The 22,462-nt window shown below is 48.0% G+C and overlaps 1 protein-coding gene across 1 annotated transcript in view; it reads left to right on the top strand.

The window, feature by feature from the left end:
- Positions 1-4,634: 4,634 nt before the first annotated feature.
- IL17D (interleukin 17D) overlaps positions 4,635-22,462 on the top strand; it is a 243,031-nt gene continuing 225,203 nt past the window's right edge. The window contains exons 1-2 of the mRNA XM_069639304.1: positions 4,635-5,106; positions 5,845-6,152. Coding sequence (XP_069495405.1) covers positions 5,092-5,106; positions 5,845-6,152 — 323 coding nt within the window. The 5' untranslated portion in view covers positions 4,635-5,091. The remainder of the gene's footprint in view (positions 5,107-5,844; positions 6,153-22,462) is intronic.

Raw genomic sequence — 22,462 nt, 5'->3', positions numbered from 1 at the left:
TGCTCCGCTCTGCATGTGCTTTTCATGTCTTTAATTGTACAATACTTGACACTCACAAATGTTCTCTCCTTTACATAATCTAAGATAACTGTCAGCTTATCCTCTTCTACTCCTTTCAATTCTTGTAATTGCCTCTTGCTGTGGCATCCTTGATTCTGAGGCAAACAAATATTCTGTGTTCCTGCACAAATTTGTATTCCTGTGCTTGTCAGCTATGCAGCCTTGGTTTTTTTCTGCGGGAGGCTTCTCGCTTACTATTATATGAAGGCGACGTCCATTTTCTGAACATGCCTGCTTTACTTGCGTTCTATTTTCTTTGTTTAGCACGCTTCTATGTGTCTCATCTACCTTGTTTTTCTGCATATATACATCTGCATCTCTTCTCACTTATCTTCTCAGTGTTTACTTTCTTTGTATTTGCATGTATGTTCACTTTGACCCTTCAATCACATCTTCATTCATTAAGTATTCGTATATTGTTTGGTTTATAGTCTTTGCATCAAAGTTTTCGATGGATAGACTGGATACCGTGCTCTCTGACACACATACAATTTGTAAATTACCTAACCTATACAAACAGCTCCTCTTGAAATCTGCAAGAAATACACCTATGTAATTATGTAAAGTTTTTTGTATATCTATGCTCGCCTCTTATTGTAAATTGCAACCTGTAAATTATTATTGCCTCTGTACCCCTGCAACCTATGTGAGAAATGTGCCCAGATGCCAGCGGCTGATGCTGTCCACAATGCCTCCCTCCTCCCAACAATTACTCCACACCCTCCCTTATGCCCACATTGCTAATTGTCTGGACCCCGACAACCACTCGCCTTACCCTTCCGGTCTGCCTCAGACACTTCACTGATTGTGGGCGGGATAATTTCCAAACGGCTCCCGATGGCCTTTCTCCGGTTAGCGTTTTCCGGGTTCTTCTCACAATACCCGTGAAAGTCCCACAGCCTTTCAGGTCCGGTGGCGAAGGAGGCAGCGTATGGCCGGGCTGACCCCTCAAACCATCCTCTGCTACCAAATTGTTAGGGAGACCTACCAGGCATGCAGGGTGGGCTGCTAGGAGTTTGCAGACTCCAAACTCACGGAAGGCCTAACTCCTTCCCCTTTCCCAAAAGGAACGAATGTCCAGGCAGGTAACAAGTTCAACTGTGGTTTATTGCAGCCAGAAACCAACAGGGATAGTGCATGGATAGGAGTCGAGGCACACACTCATTGAAACATGGCTCACAGGCCGGTTTTTAGGCAAATCTACGTCACAATGGCGTCACTACCTGGGCCCTTCTCCAGCAAACCTATCGCCAGACCCCATTGGTCCTCGAGTGGTAGTCCCCTTATAGCGGCTCCGATGGAGGTTATTCTGCTGGCCCTCCCATGTCAGGTGTCAGATGCGTAAACATCTGCAAGCATTTACACAATCTCTTCTTTGCTTCTAGCGGTTTCCGCGTTGCTGCAGCAAGCTAGGGGCAAAAAAATAAACGTGCAGCCAGTATGTATATGTTACTGTCCTCTGGCTAATAGAACTGTACGCCTGTTTTCTTCGTGTAGGTGGGTGCGTGGTTGTGTCCCCATGTGCAGATGGCACGTGTGCTTTGTGTCTAATGCTACTATGTCTTGTCGCCTCTAACGGCTAGGTTTGTGACTTCTTGGCACTTTTAGTCGAGACTGTTGATGGAGTTGTCTTTGATTTTCTCCTGCGGGGTTTTGTCCATCTTGCGTAATGTTCGCACTACTCTTGGGTGATTGGGTTGGCTGAGAGGATATCTTTCGTTGTACTTGCCCATCGGAGGTGCGGTGGGGGTCAGTAAGGGTTTGTGCTATCGGCGGATATATTGTCTGTGGTTTTTCTTCCGGTGTGGGTGTTTGGCGGGTTGGGGGACAGAGCCTCATTTCGACCTTCCCTCATCAATATGTGGTGGAGAAGAGGAAAATTGCACTGGTGGACCTCTTTTGCACAAATGTACAAAAGGAACTGGTCCTCTCCGTTCATTTTATACTTTGATGAACATTACCGAAGTCCATGTCTGCACCAGTGAATTACACCTCCTGTGTGATTAAAATGATCACATTTTCCAATTTAATGTGACCAACTGATCTTTTTTGTGTCTAGTTCCTTCACGCATTGAAGAGTCATCTCTGATACGGCAGAATTAGCACAATGTTGGGAGGGGGAGGTGAGGCCTGGAATATGACTGTGGTCAGGAGAGAAGCGAGGCCTGGTAGGGCCCTGTCTTGAAGCAGAATTAAATACATTGCAGAGCCCAGCCGCCCCCAAGAGACTGCTTCCCTGGTCACGCCGCCCATGGCGTCTTCCCGGTATCCTGCGGCATCACCAACTTGACTGCTGCACAGCCCTGGAACGTCAGCAAACTCCACGTTTTCCGTTCATGGGTCACGTGACGTCTAGCTCCAATCATGTGACTCCGGAACAGAGAACACTGCCTCGCACCTGCTCTGCAGGGTATGTCCGTGCTTCTTGTTTCTGTTTTGCTGTCTTGATTACCCGTGTTTTGGACCCTTTGTTTGCCTGACTTTGGATTGCCTTGGTATCTCCCTGGATTTGGCGCTTTGGACCCGGAGTTATACTTCCTGGATGTAGAACTTTTTGCATATAGACATTGGACTGCCTTTTGATTACCCTTTCAGATTGTGAGCTTTTTGGCTCTTTGGATTTTTAGACTCTCCTGGATTATTCTTCTGGACCTTGCTTTTGCTCTGGCTTTTGTTCCTGACTCTCCTTTTTCCCATTCCCATTTGCACCCTTTTTCCCGCCTGGGACTCTCCCTTCACTTAGATTCCGCCCTTGTTCCGTCCGGGAGTACCCCTTTCTTGTGCTGACTACCTGCTGTCTACACTGTCCAAAGTTGTGCCGTACTTTCTCATACCACAGGTACGTCGCTTGTTACTAAAGTGGGTTATTTAAAATATCATCGTTCTTGTGCTCCTGATCATATCCTGTCTGCTTTACCTTTCAGCTGGCGGTTTCCTGGTGGCACTCTGGTTAGTTCCTCACTTTTGACACATTAGCTGGCCAGATGTCCTATTCATATCCTCTGGCTGGTACATGGGGAGGAAGGTGTAGAGCAACATTGAGGAAAGTAGAGTGAAGTGAAGTGGATTCTAGTAAAGTGAATACGGGTGAAGTAAGAACAGTAGAGTGTAGAAAAGTGAAGTAAGGGAGGTACGGTGAAGTGCTGTGAAGTGAAGCGAAGTAAAGTGAAGTACTGTGCCGGTAATGCAAAGTAATGTGAAGTAAAGCAAAGTGAAGTGAAGAAATGGAAAGAAAAACTAAAGTGGCGGGACTAGGGCAGGAGGTAGAAGGGCTATCAAGCATAAAGGTAGAAGTGAGCGGGAAAACAAGTGCGGTTGAGCAAGCGGCAGGGGTTCAGAAGGCATTGCAAAATTGGTACGTTAGCTGGGGGAAGTACTAGGGGACATAGAGGTCGGAAACAAAAGAGACAGGGAAAGTGGTATGAGAGAGGGTGAGAGTAGGGGAAACCCAGAGAGGCGTGAAGAGGTCAAGAAACGATTGAACCCAAGGACCAGATGAGTGGTCCAGAGAGTCTTGGACGCAAGGAAAGCATAGAAGCGGACAACGATCCGGGGGAACGATGGGTTAAAAGGCAACTCCACGAGGGGGAGCAAGCAAGTGGTAAGATTATAAGCAACAGGGAAACGTTAAGGGGGCAAGGGCAGGACACATGGGGAACTTCAGGGATGGAGCAACTGGGTAAGATGACAAGAAACCTCGGGGAATGGGCACTGGATAAGAGATTACGGCACCTAGGTAACCGGGAAGGGCATAATAGGTCCACAGACTGGGGTAATGAGTAAGAGATCAAAGCAGCCGGGAACAGGGAATTGTGTAAGTGGTCAGGAGACCTGGGGAGTGAGGAAGAGGTCAAGGCGCTTGGGGATAGGTGGAAGAGATGTAGTAAGAGTTCAAGACACATGGGCAATTGTTTAAGTGGATAGGGGACCTGGGGAATGAGGACCGTGAAAGAGGTCAAAGCACCTGGGCAACGTGTAAATGTGTAAGAGTTTTAGTAACCTGATGGTCGTAGGAGGAGATCGCCTGGGGAAAGTAAAAATGTGTAAGGGCACCAGCTCAGAGCAGAATCCTGATGCTGCACTGCCGAAAGCGGAACACCTGTAAGTTACCTCCTGCCTAATAAAGCAGCTGCAGCCTTTTCCTCACACAATATGAGTATAGGTGACATTATTACGGGGGCAGGTGGCATTTGGGGCCAAAACGAGGTTGAGACCAGCAGGGACGCAGAATGAAGTGGTACTCGAAGGGGGTCGAGGGGCCTAGTTTGGGCTGTTGCAGCTAGGTTACTTTCAAGAAACACTTTAAACGCACACTTTGGCGTTCTCCTTTCTGCCTTGCTCTACTCCTACAGCTTTGGTCCTGCCTGCTGGGCTAGGCTACAGCCTGGCTTTTGGTAGCAAGAAGCGATATCTACGTGTGTTAAAATAAATCGCACAGTTCACTCCATCTAAACTGGCAGGCATGAATAGCTACGTGTCCCGCTCATTTTCTTTGAACAGTGGCGCCCACAGCGTGAGTGCTTCTTTCTCATATCCAGCTGCACAACAGCAGAGCATTCATGAGAGTGTTTGGGTTAGTGTATCCCCAAGCGTGTGGGAATTAATGGCCGGCAGGCAGTGTCAGCTGAGTCCTGTGTTGTACGCCGCAGCTCCCCGGCAACGCGTGGCGCTTTCCTGGACAGAAGGGGGGCCTATATGTGTCCCAGCCTCCTACCCCGAGAGCTGTGAGCTCAGTCAGTGGCTCGCCTCAGAGACGTTCGCCCTTCCTCTCCTCCCGCTCGAAAAAAATAAATCTCCAGCCCTCCAGGCCCAGCAGAGGAGCTCTCGAGAGGTGAGCCGAGCCCTGGAAATGCCTGCGTAAAATGTTTTCGGTATTAGGGGCCGAGGGGGACCGTGCTCACCGGGGCAATTTTCCAGCGTTTCCTGCAGTCGCTTCACTGAGTCAGTGGCGAGAAGTTTGCCTGAGGAGAGGTACCAGCCGTCGTCGCCTGCCAGTCTCTGCGCCACCTTTGCCGAACCGCGGCCCGCAAAATGCACCATGACAAGGTGAGAGGAATCTGCTCGCATGACATTTTATTAAATGCCAGAGAAACTTGTAATGACAAGCTCTCTGTGTGGGTTATTTTTTCAGTAAACCAAATGTCCCAGTCCAGAAATATGAAACGTCGCTGACAGACTCTTCCCATCTGGAGATGTACCCTTGCAGTCCTTTACGGAGCGTTTCCTTTGCTTTTTCGGCAGCGCGTTAATCCTAGTCTAAATGAATGACAGATGCAGAGGCGCGAGGATTGAGGGGTGGGGGGCCTTCATCGCCCTGATTAATTAAGCAGGGCGTCCCCCCAGAAGTATTGTGGCTTTGGGCCATAGATAAACAAATATATAATGTATACGTAAAAAGATTAAACACTATTTTAGATATAACTGTATAATGTTGTTTCTGGTTTCTATTGCGTTTTCTCCCACCGTCTTTATGGCTTGTTTTCTGTTTATTTAACCACTTTATAAAAATTCGCTTGGCATTTGCTTTCCCATTCTGTATTGGGATTAGGGAACCCAGTGACAGAAGCTACTTTTAAACTGGCAACAGTTGTTTGGTAGCCCGCCGTATTAGTGGCGGGGGCACGTGGGGTGGAATCTGTGGCACCACGAGTCCGTGCGCACAGTGCCTTATCTTGGGTCCATCATCACAGACTCTCACTGTACAGTTGAAGCCCTGTGTTGTGCACTTAATGGTGCCTCACACCCTCTCTGAAGGCACTTATGCTTCCATATGATGTCTTGCAGGTCTGGCTGGTGCTGGCCAGCATCCTGCTTTGCCCACTCGCGCAGCACCAAGGGGCACTAGAAGGAGTCCGGGTGGTTAAGCGGCCGCCGGTGTCTCGAGTGCGGAACTGCGCTGACCGGCCAGAGGAGCTGCTGGAACAGCTGTATGGACGGCTCACGGCAGGCATGCTCAGTGCCTTCCACCACACGCTGCAGCTGGAGCCCCTGGGCAAGGAGAACATAAGTTGCCCCGCTGGAGGACGAGGCCCTGCCGACAAGAAGCACCGCCTGCCCATTAACCTGCACAGTGTCTCACCATGGGCCTACAGGTGATGAATTTGCACAGTGCCTCATTTAAGCAAAGTTCCCCATCAGCATTTTATGTCTGGGGACAAATTATGAAACATTTGCACAAGTTCGAAAAGTGAGAAAATGCTTTGCTAATATAGAATGGAGCAAACATTTGCATTGGGGCAAAAATAACCCCTGCTGTTTTTCGTACTATGTTTGCTGCATAACATAAAAAGAAATCGGTTTGCTACATTTCTTTTGATGTTATTCATCAAACATACAAAGTAAAACTTTCATTTTTGCCCGCTTGAAAACATTTTTAGATAATATAAATCTGTTAACTCAATTCCCAATTATCTAAGTAGAAAAATCAGTGCTACATTGCTTTGATAATCTGGCCCTGGCCATTCTGTACAACAGTAGCCATAATTCTACTCATGGTGTGTATTTAAATAATGAGTTTATGTAAGAAAAGCTTGATGCAAAATCGTAGACCGAAAAACATTTTGTGCATTTTCCACAGAAAACCAAAAATTCTGCTAATTTTGCAAAGAAAGTTTTTTACATGAATAAAAGTAGTCTGTCATTCATGGTGAGGGCCTGACTTACATTTGCCATTGGTCCGTTACATCTTGAGTTCCCTTCTATGCTTTAGGGATGGGAAGTGTATGGCAAACTCCTCCAGTACCTCTATACAATAAAAATGGGTTGTTCTCTATCATCAAAATATGTCAGAATGGGAAAACCAATAGAATGAACCACCTATTCTATAAGGACCCGTTATCCTGTGCCCCAAAAGTTTGTCACCTATACTACAAATCACAGGTCCTCAGTGATCACACCCAGGATGGTGCCCAACAAAGCTACACACATTCTCAGATAATATTAGCAGCCCAGCACCCTTCTTTGTATTTGGTGGAGTCTAGTCCTCCGGGACCTTGGTCGTTTCCTGGCATTGGTGCTTGACTGTGTCGCCTCTTGGAACGTCGAGATGCCCCGTGTCATGGTTGGACCACTTGGCCTACACAGTCTTTCAGTTTTTTAGTTGGATAGACTTGTAGTTCCCATTCCTGCTCTAGCGTTCCCTCTTGTCCATTGTTGTCCTACTTTAGGCCGCATGGGTATGTATTCCACCCTACATGGGCCCTTCTGGATAGGATTTCCACCGTCAACCTTCTTGCCTGCTGTGGAGCCCATGCGAGTGATACTGATGAACTAACCACTTCCACCCTTGACTAGACTAATTTCCAGACCTTGTACTATAGTCCTGGGGCACCAGCAGTCAACTCGCTCCACCAAACATTAGGTGATAAGGATCCCCTTTCTTTCTGCAGTAACCTCTAGGGATATAGAGCCCCTGAGTCACTTCAGAAACTTTAGGGAATGCACCCCTGACTTGCTTCACCGACTTTAATGGATATTCTGCCCCTGTCTAGCACTGCCACCTCATCTACCGATCTCCTTATGGCCATGCAGCCTCTGTACTCAGGCCCTCGGCATGAACCATAGCCTGGGGTCCAGACCTGTCCTCCTTACCCCTGTGGTTCCCTGGGTGTTCAGTAGCTCTGTTCACTAGATCTGACCCAGGTGACCCTTATAACCTATCTGCTACATCTCTTCCTGCTCCTCCCACAATCTCACTACTAGGGATCCCTGGCCTGTTTCTCCTCAAAGTCAGGTGATCACTGCCCCCTTTTATACTGTGGATAATAGGATGATTGGAGGCAATAATGGCTCTGATTTACTTGCTCATTCCTTACTTCTCTGGTACTAATTGGTCCTAGCTCTTTGGACTGTGATAACGTCCCCTACCTCACTCTGGGCACCTCCAGGGGGGTGACGAATGGAGTCAATGGCTGCCCCAAGCTAGCGGATGATGGTATGGGGGGATCCAATGGGCACCCCCACTTAAAACTTGTCTTACGGCAGGGGGCATCACATTACCACACAGTCAATCCAGCCCCTTTAATGGAATTTAGGAACGGCACTCCTGCAGAACTAGCAGCATACGGATGCTCAGCTTCTACTCAGAGATGCCGGTCACCCATATATACATACACAGGGAAGGTGAGGAACCTGAATTAGGACTGGAAACTTGCCACTCAGCCATCCATCCACTGCACAATGCTTCTACTCTCAGACAGTTATGAACAGATAGGCTAAGGTAGTCATCCCCTTTGCCGCATGGGCAAGACCTCACAACTAGTTAAAGGAACACCCAAGAGGAGGGACTAGCCTGCCCCATGTCCCATATAAGAACAGGAAGTGATCCTCAGGAGGTGGGGCCCACAAGGCAATCCCTCCACCAGTGGCCTGAAGAGACGCACCTGAGTTCCCTACCCAGAGAGAGACTGTAAGGCAGGGCCTGAGGGTTTCACAAAGTTCGGGGTTTAAAGGGCGATTACAAATGGCTGCCCTGCAGATTCCAGGTAGAAGGCCCCATCCGCAAAGATGGGCTTTTGACCTGGCCTCTGTGCCAGTCACTTTTGGGAGGTTCCGACTGCACCCCTCGCCACTGCACGGTGCTGATCCGCCTCATTTCACCCACCGCACTTAACTATTGTTATCTCTGGCCTCCGGCTGCCTCCTTCTAGCTGTCTGGATACTGCTACATTGGAAGCTTGAGATGCAGTACGTTGTGGTTTTGTGCCGTTGGCTTCTGGGGTTGTGGTATCTAGACTGCAAACAGTTTCATGTCGAGACTGGACCACCCAAGGGTGAGATGAGCCAATCCCAAGTCTCACACCAGGGTTTTAAGCAAAACCCAGGGGCATAACCCAACAGCCAATTCCAATCCCAGCTAACACACCTGTGTTCCCTTTCAACAGAGAGAGTCTGAAGGTGTTGATAAATCCCTTAAAAGCCCACAACTAAGTCTGGCAGTGTTAAGCTTTTGAAAAAGGGGCTGGGAACTGGAGAGTGGAGACAGGAGTTTGGAGAAGGTTGGAGGAGAGAGCAAGAGCTTGAGGAAGACCCAGGAGGCTGGAGGAGAGGTCCAGGAGGTTGGGTGATGTAGGATTATAGGAGCTGGAGGAGACCTGTGAGAACACACCAAGGACTCAAAAGAGCTAGAGCAAGAGGAAAAGAGTAGGAGAGTGGAGGCAAACGAGGGTGACATTATTGCAAAAGGTGGTGATTCCCCAAGAGGTGGAGAAGGTGCTCAGATGGGTTGAGAAGGTGGGAGAGATATTGAGACCAGTGAGCTAGGAAGTGGGGGAGAGGGTGCCCAAAGGGATGAAGAAGGTGGCCAGAAGGGTAAACACGTTTGAGAGATCTAGAAATCAATACATTCGAAAGTAGTGTGCAGGAGGGTGGTACTGAAAGGGGTGAAGAATCGTGAAGTGGAAGGAGTCAGGCTGACGCCCAACTTAGTGAAGAAGTACAGTTCAAGTAGTACAGAGGGTAGTGCTCAAAGAAGCAAAGAAGAGGCTCAAGGGGATGAAGGCCTGGATTACACCTTTGTTGAAAAAAAACAATATTGACCCACATGTCACTGATAATTACCGGCCTATTACGAATGTACCCTTCGTCCTGAAGATCATGGACAAATGGGATTACCTTCAGTTACAAAAGCATATCGAAGACCACAAGATTCTTGGCTCAAGCCAATCAGGGTTCAGAGCTCAGCATGGGATGGAAACCGCCATTCTGGACCTTAAATCCACCTTGGACTGGCATGGTGGATAATGGTCATCCCGCCCTGCTGATGCTTCTGGACCTCTCTGTGGCCTTTGATGTGGTGGACCACCCTCTCTGGGTGACACCCCTGGGGGAGGTTGCTCACTGTTCCTCCCTTGCATGCTAGTGGATCTCCTCATTCCCTGGTCCTCTAACTGACCGAGTGTAAGTAGCTGAGGAAGTCTCCAACCCCATTCTCCAAACATGCAGTGTCCCACAGGGTTCCTGTCTGTCCCCTACTTTATTTAATATCTGCATTCGACCCCTCTAAAACATGCTGGACGCTCTGGGAGTCTGGTATACATACTATGCCGATGATACCCAGGTCGTTTTCCAGCTCAGTGGGAAGTATGAGCAGGAATCGGCTGCTAGAAATTCTATCTACAATGCCATCCAGGCTTGGATGGCAGGAAACTCGCTTGTCCTGAATTGTAAAAAGATGGAGCTCTTGATCGTGGCATCCAGAATCCGCCCTTGCAAATTAGCCCCAGTGTATGCCAATTTCACCATTGCTGATAGCATCATCCCAGTATTTTAAAACGTTTGGGGTTATTCTAGATGAGAAATTATCCCTGCGGCCACACGTCTCCTTTATTCGATCGTCGTGTGGCCTCATTACCAAGCTAATAACTGTGCCTTGCTACTGCACTAGTCAATTCCGGACTTGACTGATGTAATATTTTTTTGTATTTGTATTTGTATTTGGTTTATTTATAAAGCGCAACCAGGCCCAGGGGCATACGGGCGCATACGTTTTTTGATCATGTTAGATAAGAGTACAGTTACATTAGCAAGCAGTAGGCAACAGTTACAATAGTTGCGGTTACAAATAAATACATACATTGGTATTACAGGTACAAGCATACATGTTGCAATTAAGGCGGTGGGCCGAAGGTGAGACAGATAGTAATATTATTTACAATATGTAAAGTGGGTAGGCAGTAAATCTAAGCTCTAGGATGTTAAGCTGTCTATGTGTCCAGGTCATGAAGCCAACGTTTGGTGTTGTGTTTAAATAGGTTGAAGGAGGTTACAGATCTGATTGGAACAGGTAGTGTGTTCCATAGCTTTGAGGCTTGTACAGGGAAACAAACTCCTCCCGAGTAATGGAGTTTGAATCTCAATATAGACATAGTGTTACCTTGAGCTGTTCTAAGTGGTCTTGTAGATGTGTGTGGGGTAAGTTGGTTAGAGATGTAGGATGGTGCGAGGTTAGCCCTGGCTTTGTGGGTAATGGCAAGAACTTTATTCTGTGCTCTATTGGGAGCCAATGCAGATTACGTCTAGTCTCAGAGATATGCGACTTCTTAGGGATGTTGAGGGCTGCCCTAATGGCAAACAGGAGAGATGGCAGCATCTGATGAAGGACACAAAAGCAGCGGACCACTATCAACCACACTGTGCCTAATAGTCTCCTAGTGGGCACCACGCAATCTAACATTCAAGCCTTGCAAGTTGTGCAAAACAATGCGGGCTGGGCCGTCCAGGGACTGCCCAAATGTGCTCATGTCTCAGAGCCCAGGAGGGCACTTCATTGGCTGCCCATATGACACAGGTTTACCCATAAGATCTTGAATTTGTCTTTCACATGCAGAACAAACGCCTGCCCGGCCTATCTAAACGATAGGGTAAAATCTCAAGTAGGCGGAAGGACACTCCACTCCTCCACCTGTCCCGACACTTATCCAGGCCAGATACAAATGGGTTCGCTTCGGAGGAACTTCCTTCAATACCCAGGCACCGTTACAATGGAACGTACTTCCCGGACCCATACGCATGGCTGAAAATCTGGAGCTCTTTAAAAAAAAAATAAAAACTTTCCTATTTAATCTTAACCCAGGCTGAACCTAGTTTCCTATCTTCCTTTGCTGACAGCCCCCTGCTCCCAACTGTTTGTCTGTTTGTTTGTTTTTTGTTGTTTGGTGAAAGAAGCATAGAGGTTATTCAGGCTAAGAATATGAAAGTGAAGAGTTCTGTTCAGAAAAGAAAGTGCACAGAGGGGAGAAGAAGGAGGGAGAGAGACTTAAAGAGTAGGGACAGTACATAGAAGATGGATGATCGTAAGGAGGCGGTTGGTAAAGAAGAGGAGAAGGTTGGAGTATATAACGAGAAAGTGGCAAAAGTTGGAGTATACAAGGAGGAAGTGGGAGAACACAGGAAATTGGGGAATATTAGGGGGTGGAAGGTTGAGACCCTTACAAACACTGGCGTAGAGAGTTGGGAGGCAAAAGAAGAAGATAGACGTGGTAGGAGAAAATAAGGAGGAGATAGAACACCCAGGAGTACTTGGCAATAGAAAAGAGGAGTTAAGAGAATATCTGGGGGTGTGTGAAGAGGGCAGCCAGGTTAGGAAAGTACCAGCAGGCCTGGCTGGCCCTATGCAGGTGTTTGAGAGTGGAGGAGGAACAAGCACAATGCAGAGAGAGGGCATCTCTGGTTGAGATCGATGAAGGAGGGGACGAAGACCAAGACCGTAGACAAAAGGGGTAGGAAGGTCCAAGCGACTCAGCCCATAGCGAGACAAGAGGACACGCCTCCATGGCTCTGCCAGGAGACAAGTTTCCCCGGAAAACAGGGATATCCAAGGAGGAGCACAATGGCCTTCTGGAGCAGAAACTATAACTCTACCTCTCTCTCATCAAGGAGGGTCGCAACCTCATGAAGGTGGCAGGACATTTTAAAATCCAAGTCTAAGACTGTGAGATGGGTTCGGGAACTCCTGGAAGTCTGCATTGGCAGAAAACCCCTGGAAACCTGCACCACAGTACTAAGCGCCTGTTTGTACACTTCAATTCCCCCAGGGGAAACTTTTATTTTGGTTAAGTTTCCAAGACACCACACAGACCATGAAGAGAATATCCATCCTATTTTGTTTGGTAAAGACCTATTTTGTTTGTTGTTTTGACCATCCTTTGTACACATTAGAATACCAAGAGACCACACCGGCGGCAACAGTGCTCGGTACAAGTATCTTTAACATAACATGCTCCTAACAAATTCTTGTTTGAGAGAGAAGTATGATCGGGCAGGTCAATTGATCAAGTTAAAGAGGTGGCATGACGCACTTCCTTGTCATGTGGGCATGCCCTTCCTATCCTTAATTCTCTGTGATGGGAGTTCTGTAATGTTAATGTTGTAGCCGGGCCCTGCATGGCTCTGCCATGTCAAGATCCGGCAGGGGAATTAAGATGGTGTTTCGAGCAAGTATTCCATCTGCATGGTTCACAAGGAATTTACCCACCCCTCTTTCATCTTGCGTGGTTAAGTGTAAGCATTGGTATGTATTTGAGCCACTAGCGCGAGTGCCTTACCTCTTTTTCTGCCGTTTTTTGTGAAGGATGTTATCTGGGATCATGTTCACGATCTTGAGTGGCATTACTTTGATAATGTGCTCTGAACACGAACTCCCGTTCCACGCATGGACTCACAAACATATTCCCACATATTCTGCAAGTGTCTTTCTCTGGCCTGCTGCCTTTAAATCGTTGTGTGTTAGTTTCGCTGATGTTTTGCACTACTTGACCATCCTGGAACATTCAGCATATGTTTCCATCTTCTTTACTACCATTTGTGGGAGGACAGGGGTCGCTTTGCCTTTACTACCGCCAGGGGTTGGAGTTGGTTGCCTGTGAGTGCCAAGTGATTTTGTCACACTATACTGCTAAGTTCTGCCTTGCTAGGTGGGCTGACCACCAATAGATCTAGGTTCCTTAATGACTTGTAGCACATTATCTTGAATGTAAATCTAAAGTGACGTCTCCAACACTGAATTCTTCTGCCTCTCTCTCCCAAAACTCACATGCCTCACTTATGACCATTAATTCAATTTTTATCCAATTGTGTTCTCTGCTGTATTTAACATTGATTCTAAATCAAAACGTTATTCTCATTAGGGTTTTGTAAATCTATTTCCAGCTTTACACACTTACCTAACAAAATTCTATTGCTAGTAACATTTGATTTGCATGACAGATTTGGGTGATATTTTGCAAAGAAAAGGTTTGTCACGGAATGAAATGAAAAAGTTACCAAGAAAGCACAAAAAAGCTGTTTTCTGCCTACTCTCATTTATGTTCCCATAGAGAAAAAGTCAAAACCTGATCACGCCGAAGTGTAAAAACCTCTGGATGGAATTGAACCAAGTAAGGAAACACTTGGCCACGAAGCATTGGCTTAATTTCCAGGACAGGTTTGGGGCGTAAGGGCGTGCACCCTTCTCCCGAAATGATAGCTATCTCCCATGGTGCTTTGCAGCATCGAGACTTTTCAGAAATGAAAATGAAGATTTATTTTGTGTGCTCGATGCAAGCGTTTACCGCAGTAATATTGGGGTAATGTGAAAACTAAAAGTGGCAAAAAAGCTATTTGGAGGAGGAAAAAGGTTGAAATCACATTTGGGTAGAGGTGTAGAGAATGAAAGAGGATATCATATGAAGTTGGTGGTGGTGTAACAGGCAGTTACAGTTTGGATGTTTTCACATTGTCGGGGGATTTTGGAGTAATCTTGTGTGATTACTGCAGTAATAACGGAAGACACGCTCAGAAAAAGACTCACACGAAGGAAAGACAGAAAGGGGGTAATGGGAGGGGGCCAGGGAGGTAAAAATCAACTGAGGTCGGTGGGGGGGAACTAGGGACAAGGAAGAAGGAACACGGGGAGCGCCTATGAGCACTTTTTCATTTTCGATTTCAGAGCGTTATCACAGTTTTTAGCATGGGATTACTACAAGATTACCGTAGTAATTATTGGGGGATTATCAGGGGAATGAAAACTGTGGGGAAAAACGAATTGGGGGGGACATCTGTTGTCATCAGATCTACTAGGCAGGCGGAAATGGGTCTTTGTGCCAGTGGCCCTGCTCAGTGGGCCCCAAAGAAACCTATTAGTGCAACATGAAGAGTGGGCTTGAAAGAAATCTAGTGTATTAAAATATACAGTGGGCACAGCCAAAGGTCATACTAGGGGGCCTCAAGGAAACCGATAGGTGTAACATGTGCAGTGGCCATGGCCAAAGGCAATCGCTAGTGTGCCCTAAAGAAACCCGTTGTTGCAACATGTAGAGTGACCACAGCCTAGTGGCCCTTGAATAAAAACCCTTGAAAATCATTGAAAATACTTTAGTTAAGGGACAGTTAAGGTGATCAGATTTAACGCAACAAAACTTTTGAAAATCAGAGGATGTGGATATATATATATATATATATATATATATATATATATATATATATATATATATATATATATATATATACACACACAAAACACATGCAATACCAAACTTTAAACATTCAAATAAATTAGGCAAATTGTACAGCACATTAATATGTTGATCTCTGTGGCACCACGTAGAGGTATGGGTATCACCACAGTCCATTCATTTTTCCACACCAGCTCAAAATCACATTACAAAGTGCAGAGAAATGTGTGGAAAATCCTACCATCTCACACAGAGGACCAGAGAAAAATGAAGCCCTGAAATAGCAAAGTGTGCCTGGGGTTTGGTTTTAAAAGGGGGAGGGGGGGGGGGTGCAGGGAGAGGGAGGAGGTGCTGGCGGCAAGGAAATCATTTGAAAATTTGAAAGAGAGATGGGCGCACCAGACATCATTCTATATATATATATATATTTCTGTGGCTTGTGGAGTCTGCTTAGATCACATGCTGTGCATAGGCTGACATCTAGTGGAAGCTGCGGAGTATTACAGTTTGTTTTTCGAAACTCGAAAATGGGCGTCGACACAGTGCGTGCCAGTAATACTATCCCTAGTGTGACGTCCACTGTACCCAAGATCCCTCACGCGTCTAGGATCCTCAGATTGTTTTTTTCCGCCATACTGGTCGGAAGCATTTTGCGGAGTCCCGTGGCCTTAGCCATACTTTTCCTAAAAATTTAAAAATAATAATCTATTGACATCCTTCCCCACCCCAACGTCGAACTTCGACACTCGACGCCGGCTGGAGAAGAAATCGATCGTCGGCTGCTGCACGACGGATTTGGGCCTCGGAAGGCCGCTGGCCTCGGCCCGGGCCTTGGAAGGCCTCTGGCCTCGGCCCTGCAAGTAGGGAGAGTGGGGGGTGGTACATACTCTACACTCTTGGTATATAGGTACACCTTATACATTTCCTACACTTAACAGCCTGCTGCCTCAAGGTACGTATGGAGGGTACCCCTTTTCAATTCTGCCCCAAGTGCAATCGCAAATACCCTTGGGTGGACAGGCACGCCACGTGCAATCTCTGCTTGCCGAGGGACCACCCCGAAGCGAACTGCAGAGCGTGTAGTAGGTTTAAACCTAAGACACTTAAGGACCGTTCGACGAAGCGTTGGGCCCACCACGCCAGGCAGGCGGCCATGGCAGCGGAGGGCGCCTTCAGCGACGGCAGCGACGCCGTCCTTTCGGACGGCGAGGGCATTACAGCGTCGAAAGACAGCCGAGCGCAGGTCCCCGACCTCGGAAGGTCGTCCGGCAGGGCGGCTATGGGGAAGACCCCCGGCGACACAAGCGCTTCACATACTACACACACTAAACACACTAAGTCCAACCGAGACTCGACGACGTCGAGTTCTCGGAAAGAGGCACAAACAGAACATTCCAATTCGGTGTCCTGTGGGCGCTCTCGATCAAGATCGCCGCATGACTCAAGGCAATCATCCACTCTTGCCAAGAGTGCCTCGCTCCCTAGGCTAACAGAAGTTCGATCGTCGGAAGACGAAGACGACTTCCACCTCCAGGCCGCGCTCCAGGAGTCGGAGCCCGCAGTTAAAACCAACGAGGCCCCACGCTCGAAGGACAGGGACACCACCCCCTGATCCTCGACGCCAGGCGTCGAAAAACTCCGGAGCCACTAAAGGACAGGGAAAACATTTTTCCACTCACGGGGAGGGGGGAAAACAGCAGAAGAAACAACCTTTGCACTCTTCCACACCTGTGAAACACACCACTCCCCCTAAACAGACAGACAAAACCAGGTCTGCTGATATGTCTAAAACCACCAAAGCTACTCAAGATAAATCCCATAGACTTGCTGAGAGAGTCATTCCCAGTTCCAAAAAATGGTCCAGTGAAGACATAGATAGGGTCATGTCAAGAATGTCTTCTTTGGCAGATTTTTATGATAAAAATCCAGAACATTTCCTCTCGTATGATCCACAGGAGGCGACACCCTCAGGCTCTACTGATCCTATCCCCCCGAGTAAAAAGCCCCGGTTTGAAACTCGATTAGGTCAGAACCCTTCGAGGTACACCATACGCAAGACCATACTCACTGTATCAAGGAGAGGCTTCCTTTTATGAGGCCCAAGAATTTGGTATGATAGAAGAGCAAACAGGGACGGGCTACTATGGGGATGATGAGGACCAGGAAGAGGAAGAGGAGGACCCGGAAACATACAGAGTAGATTCCCCGGTCGATAACCAACCCCTCCTAAACGAGGTTCTCGCACGGGCAGCAGAACATTTCCACATTGACACCCACGGTGTCCAGGAGGAAAGGGACTTCGCAGAAGAGTTAGTGGGAGAAAGGAGGACTGTTGCCCAGACCATCCCTATCCTTAAGTCCATTCAGCGGAGAATAGATCCATCCCTGGTGAACCCGAACCTCACCAGAGCAGTCAATCCCAGGGTTGAAAAACTTTTCAGGGCGGCCCAGTCTGACCCTCTCTATATAAGAGGACATCTGAAGCCAGACTCCCTAGTTGTCACCAACACTCGTAAGAGTGCTGGAACACCCTTGTCATCGTCCGAAGCTCCTCCCGACAAGGAGAGCAAAAAACTATACGGTTTCGGCAGGAAAGTAGCCTCACCGTCCGCCTATCAAGCAAGGATTGCAAACTCCACCACCCTGTTGGCCAGCTACAACTGCCATCAGTGGGAAGAAGTCGCGGCACTCATAGCCTCTGCTCCTGAACCTTTAAAGGGCCAGTTAGCTCGGATTTCCTCAGAGGGTAGAGCCATGTCTGGTTGCATTTTGAAAGCAACCTTCGACACCGCAGACAACGCAGGCAGATTGTTAGCGGAAGGCACGGTTATTAAAAGACATGCGTGGTTACGGCAGTCTGGTTTTAAGGCAGAAACCCAGGCATCATTGTTGGACAAACCGGTGGAAACCGATCTGTTGTTTGGTAAGGCGGTCGAAGACGCACTGAAGAATGCCAAGGACGAATACGAAACACTCAAGTCCCTTGGCCAGTTAACCAATAAACCCCCTAACCAGAGAGGGAATAGTAATTTTCATCGCCCACGCGGCCAAAATTCCCAGAGAGGATCTACCTATTCCCAAGGGCAGGGTACACAGTGGAACAACAACCAACAGTCTACCCAGGGTTACGGCAGGGGTAATAGGAGAGGTCGTGGTAAAGGCAGAGGCAGCCCCAACAAGGGAGGCGGCACGCCTCCACCAAAGCAGTGACGCTCAGTTCAGGGTCCCTTCTCACGCAACCCCAGTAGGGGGACGCATTTCCAACTTCACCCAGGCTTGGGAAGGGATCACATGAGACAGATGGGTTCTGTCAACAGTATCCACAGGATATTGTATAGAACTACTGCAGCGTCCCCGGAACCATCCTCCACGACAAAGAGTACACTCTTTAGAACATCAGAAGATTCTCCTCGAGGAGATCGCCATTCTGCTAGAAAAGGACGCGATAGAACTCGTCCCGGTACACCAGGTAAACAAGGGTATTTATTCAACTTACTTCCTTGTGCCAAAGAAAGATTTGACAATGTGCCCAGTATTGGACTTACGGCCTGCCAACAAGTATGTCAAGCCCCAAAAATTTCGTATGACCATGCTACAAAGGGGGATTACATGGCAACCTTGGATATGAAAGATGCTTATTTTCATATTTCCATGTTCCCAGCGCACAGAAAGTATTTGCGCTTCAAGGTGGACAGCCGACACTACCAATTCAAGGTACTGCCCTTCGGGATAGCTTCAGCACCAAGGGTATTCACCAAGGTACTGGCGGTGGCGGCTGCACACCTACGCAGGGAGGCAATCCCAGTGTACCCTTATCTGGATGACTGGCTCATAACGGGGGAAACCCCAGGAATTTGCAGGACAAACATTCAAAGGACTATCGACCGCCTTCACGAGTTAGGCTTCTCAATCAACGAGAAAAAGTCAAGCCTAGTGCCAAGCACCTCAAAACAATTCCTAGGAGCAATCCTAGATACCCAAGAGGAGTGGACCTTTCCTTCAGAAGAAAGAATTTGGAATATACTACTGCAAATTCCGCATTATCAGTACGGTCAACAAATAACGGTACGCAAAGCAATGCGTTTACCTGGTCCCCCACGCGCGCCTGCGCATGCGTCCCATGCAGGAATGGTTGGCGAAACAGTGATCTCAGGCAAGTGGTCAGTGGGACGATCTAGTGGTCGTTTCACCAACACTGGTACAAAGCCTTCACTGGTGGACAAGAGAGAATCTCGCACAGGTGAAACCCTTTTACGATCCCGAGGAACAGGCAATAGTCACTACAGACGCATGCCTGACGGGGTGGGGAGCTCACCATCTCCGCCACACAGCTCAGGGTCTCTGGTCTCACTCAGATGCCAAGAACCACATCAACCTGCTAGAGCTTCTGGCAGTATTCAGAGCGCTTCAGGCGTTCGAGCCCCACCTACTAAACCTGTCAGTGCAAATCCAGACGGACAGCACAAGAGCCATGTTCTACCTGAACAAGCAAGGAGGGACTTGCTCGCCAAATCTGTCCAACTTGCCCAGAAAATCTGGATATGGGCACTCAGACGGAACATCTTCCTGTCATCACGACATGTTCCAGGGGAGCTCAATTCCCTAGCGGATGCTCTGAGCAGAGACTCCCTCCCAGAGGAACACGAATGGGTTCTACACAGAGAGGTCGTAGAAAATATCTTCTCTCAGTGGGGTTTCCCCACTATAGACTTATTCGCCACAAGCGAAAACAGACAATGCCCAGGATTTGCATCCAGGTTCCCCCAACCAGACTCCCAGGGGAACGCCCTGTGGATGAACTGGTCAGGGATGTTTGCGTATGCTTTTCCACCAACTCCTCTCATCAGGAAAGTGGTGAACAAGATGAACAGAGAGTCGATGACGCTCGTCCTAGTTGCTCCCATGTGGGCAAGACAACCGTGGTTTCCACACCTACGCAGGATGGCGGTGTGCGAGCCCATCAAACTTCCAGCCTGGTACAACCTACTGTCCCAGCACCAAGGTCAAACAGTGCACCAGCAACCCAACTCAATGAACCTGGCAGCATGGCTCCTGAGGTCATAGAGTTTGGACATCTCAATTTGCCACAGAGGTGTATGGACATCCTAAAGGAATCTAGGAAACCAAACACAAGGCACTTTTACTTTGACAAGTGGAAGAGGTTCGTTATCTGGTGCCAGAGTAGATCAATCAACCCGGTTGATTGCACTCCTTCCACTATTGTTACATACATGCTCCACCTGCTGGATGCAGGATTGGTTTTTAACTCACTGAAGGTACACCTGGCAGCCCTGTCGGCTTATACCACTTCCCATAGCAAAGTTTCGTGGTGGAAAGTACCAGTAGTTAAAGCCTTCATGTACCCCTTGACACAATTTGCAAAGCAGCTACTTGGAGCTCTATTCACACTTTTACTCAGCATTACTGCATTGACACCCATTCCAAGGCAGATACACAAGTGGGCCAAGCGGTTCTAAGACACTTATTTGCTCATGACCCTTCTCACATCCCACCTCCTTCTTCAGGTACTGCTCGCTAATCTATGCACAGCATGTGATCTAAGAAGATTCTACAAGCCTCAGAAGGAATACATTACTCACCGTAATCGTATTTCTGATGCTTGTATCTGCTCAGATTCATATGCGACCCACCCTTCCTCCCCTCTGAGAGAAGGCGCATGATTGCTTATAGTCTTACCTTTCTGTCTATCTGCTTGGATTATCTGTACTCACGCTACTCCTCATGCTACCTCATGTCAGGAAAAATACAATCTGAGGATCCTAGACACGTGAGGGATCTTGGGTACAGTGGACGTCACACTAGGGATAGTATTACTGGCACGCCCTGTGTCGACGACCATTTTCGAGTTTCGAAAAACAAACTGTAATACTCCGCAGCTTCCACTAGATGTCGGCCTATGCACAGCATGTGAATCTAAGCAGATACAAGCATCAGAAATACGATTACGGTGAGTAATGTATCCCATATATAATATATATATATATCTCTTAGGATATCTGTGCATTAGGAACTGAGCATACGTGTGTCCAGCCTTAGCCTGAGACCGGGAAACAATTCTGTTATCCTCTAAGCTATATCCTAATAAGTATATCTGCTTCAATGGTACAAGCATTTTGATGTTAGAATGAGTGTTATGAAAAATAAAATGAGCACCAAGCCGGTGTGCATTATATACTTATTGACGAAGATTGTTGTGAGGAAAGGCAAACCCGACATGTGTTTGCTGAACTTTGGCACCTACTGCTACTGTTGCCTTGGAGTCGTCTTTTCTTTTCCATCATCGCCCGCTCTTATATTCTATCAGAAGGGCAGAGCGTTGCAGAGTGACTGCGAGTGCGAGGGGGGGCTCTTGTTTGCATGCCCCTGCTGCACGTTCCTTCCAGTCCTCGTCCTGCCACTATGAGCGCTCCTCCTGGACTGTGTTGCTGAGATCCGGAGGTGCTACAGGACTACTAGCTTGTCTCCCCAAAAGCGGCAGGCAAAGATAAATCCCTATTTTATTAACGTTCTCCCGCTGTTACCTTGGCCGCTATCAGCGGATATCACTCTATTTAAATTGAACCTGGTCTGCACCCAATCTACTATCTGACCTAGAATACTCACTGGTACTATCTTTGAATAAAGCCTTGACTTTTTTGATTACTGGCTTACCGCGTGAGACCCCCTCCTCACTTTTGTTATTACCTCTCAAGGGCCCCTTATCTGGATGCCGCAGATGTTGGGGGACCAGTGTGAGCGCCCTTGCGGCATGCTTCGTAATCTGATCAAAACTCTTTCTGAAGCAAATAGAGCGAGGTGAGGCCGAGACCCCTTGTGACTTTGGTGCTTTAATGGAGAGCGGCTGCCTTCCCTGAAGTTATAAAATGAAGACCTGTAGTTTCCTATTTTTTTCCCCACGACGCGTTTACTAACGAAAGCCAAATCTGGTGTAAAGGGATCAAAGGCGCCCATGGCTCTCTCCAAGAGTTTAGGAACTAATTGGGTAGTTCAACAAAACCAAATAGCCGCCCCCCCCCCGTATTCTCCGCTCTGGCGAGTATGTGTGGTGGACTCAATGGGCCTCATTATGAGTCCGGCGGTAACCGTGGCGGTAAAACCGCCTGGTTACCGCCGGACTCGTATTACCATTCCGCCTCCGTGATTCCCGGAATTACCGGGGCATTACAACCCCGGTTTCCCGGGAATCACGGAGGCGGAATGGTGTTAATCCCCATTCCCATCGAGTCCTATGGGACTCGATGGGAATAAGGATCATGGAAACATCGGCAGCATCTCGTAATGCTGCCGGTGTTTCCTCGTCCGCCTGCAGGCGGCCGGTGTTAAACCCGCCAGGTCAGACCTGGCGGGAACATCACCTCCCGCCTGCAGGAGTTGTGATCGCCCGGCATGGAAACAACGGTGGTGGTGGGTTTACCGCCACTGTTGTTTCCATACCGGGCGATTTGTAATGA

This window comes from Ambystoma mexicanum, chromosome 7q (assembly GCF_040938575.1).
Source record: "Ambystoma mexicanum isolate Mex_15411 chromosome 7q, UKY_AmexF1_1, whole genome shotgun sequence".
NCBI lineage: Eukaryota > Metazoa > Chordata > Amphibia > Caudata > Ambystomatidae > Ambystoma > Ambystoma mexicanum.
Note: the sequence above shows the minus strand (reverse complement) of the source record. Positions and strands in the feature narration are given on the sequence as shown.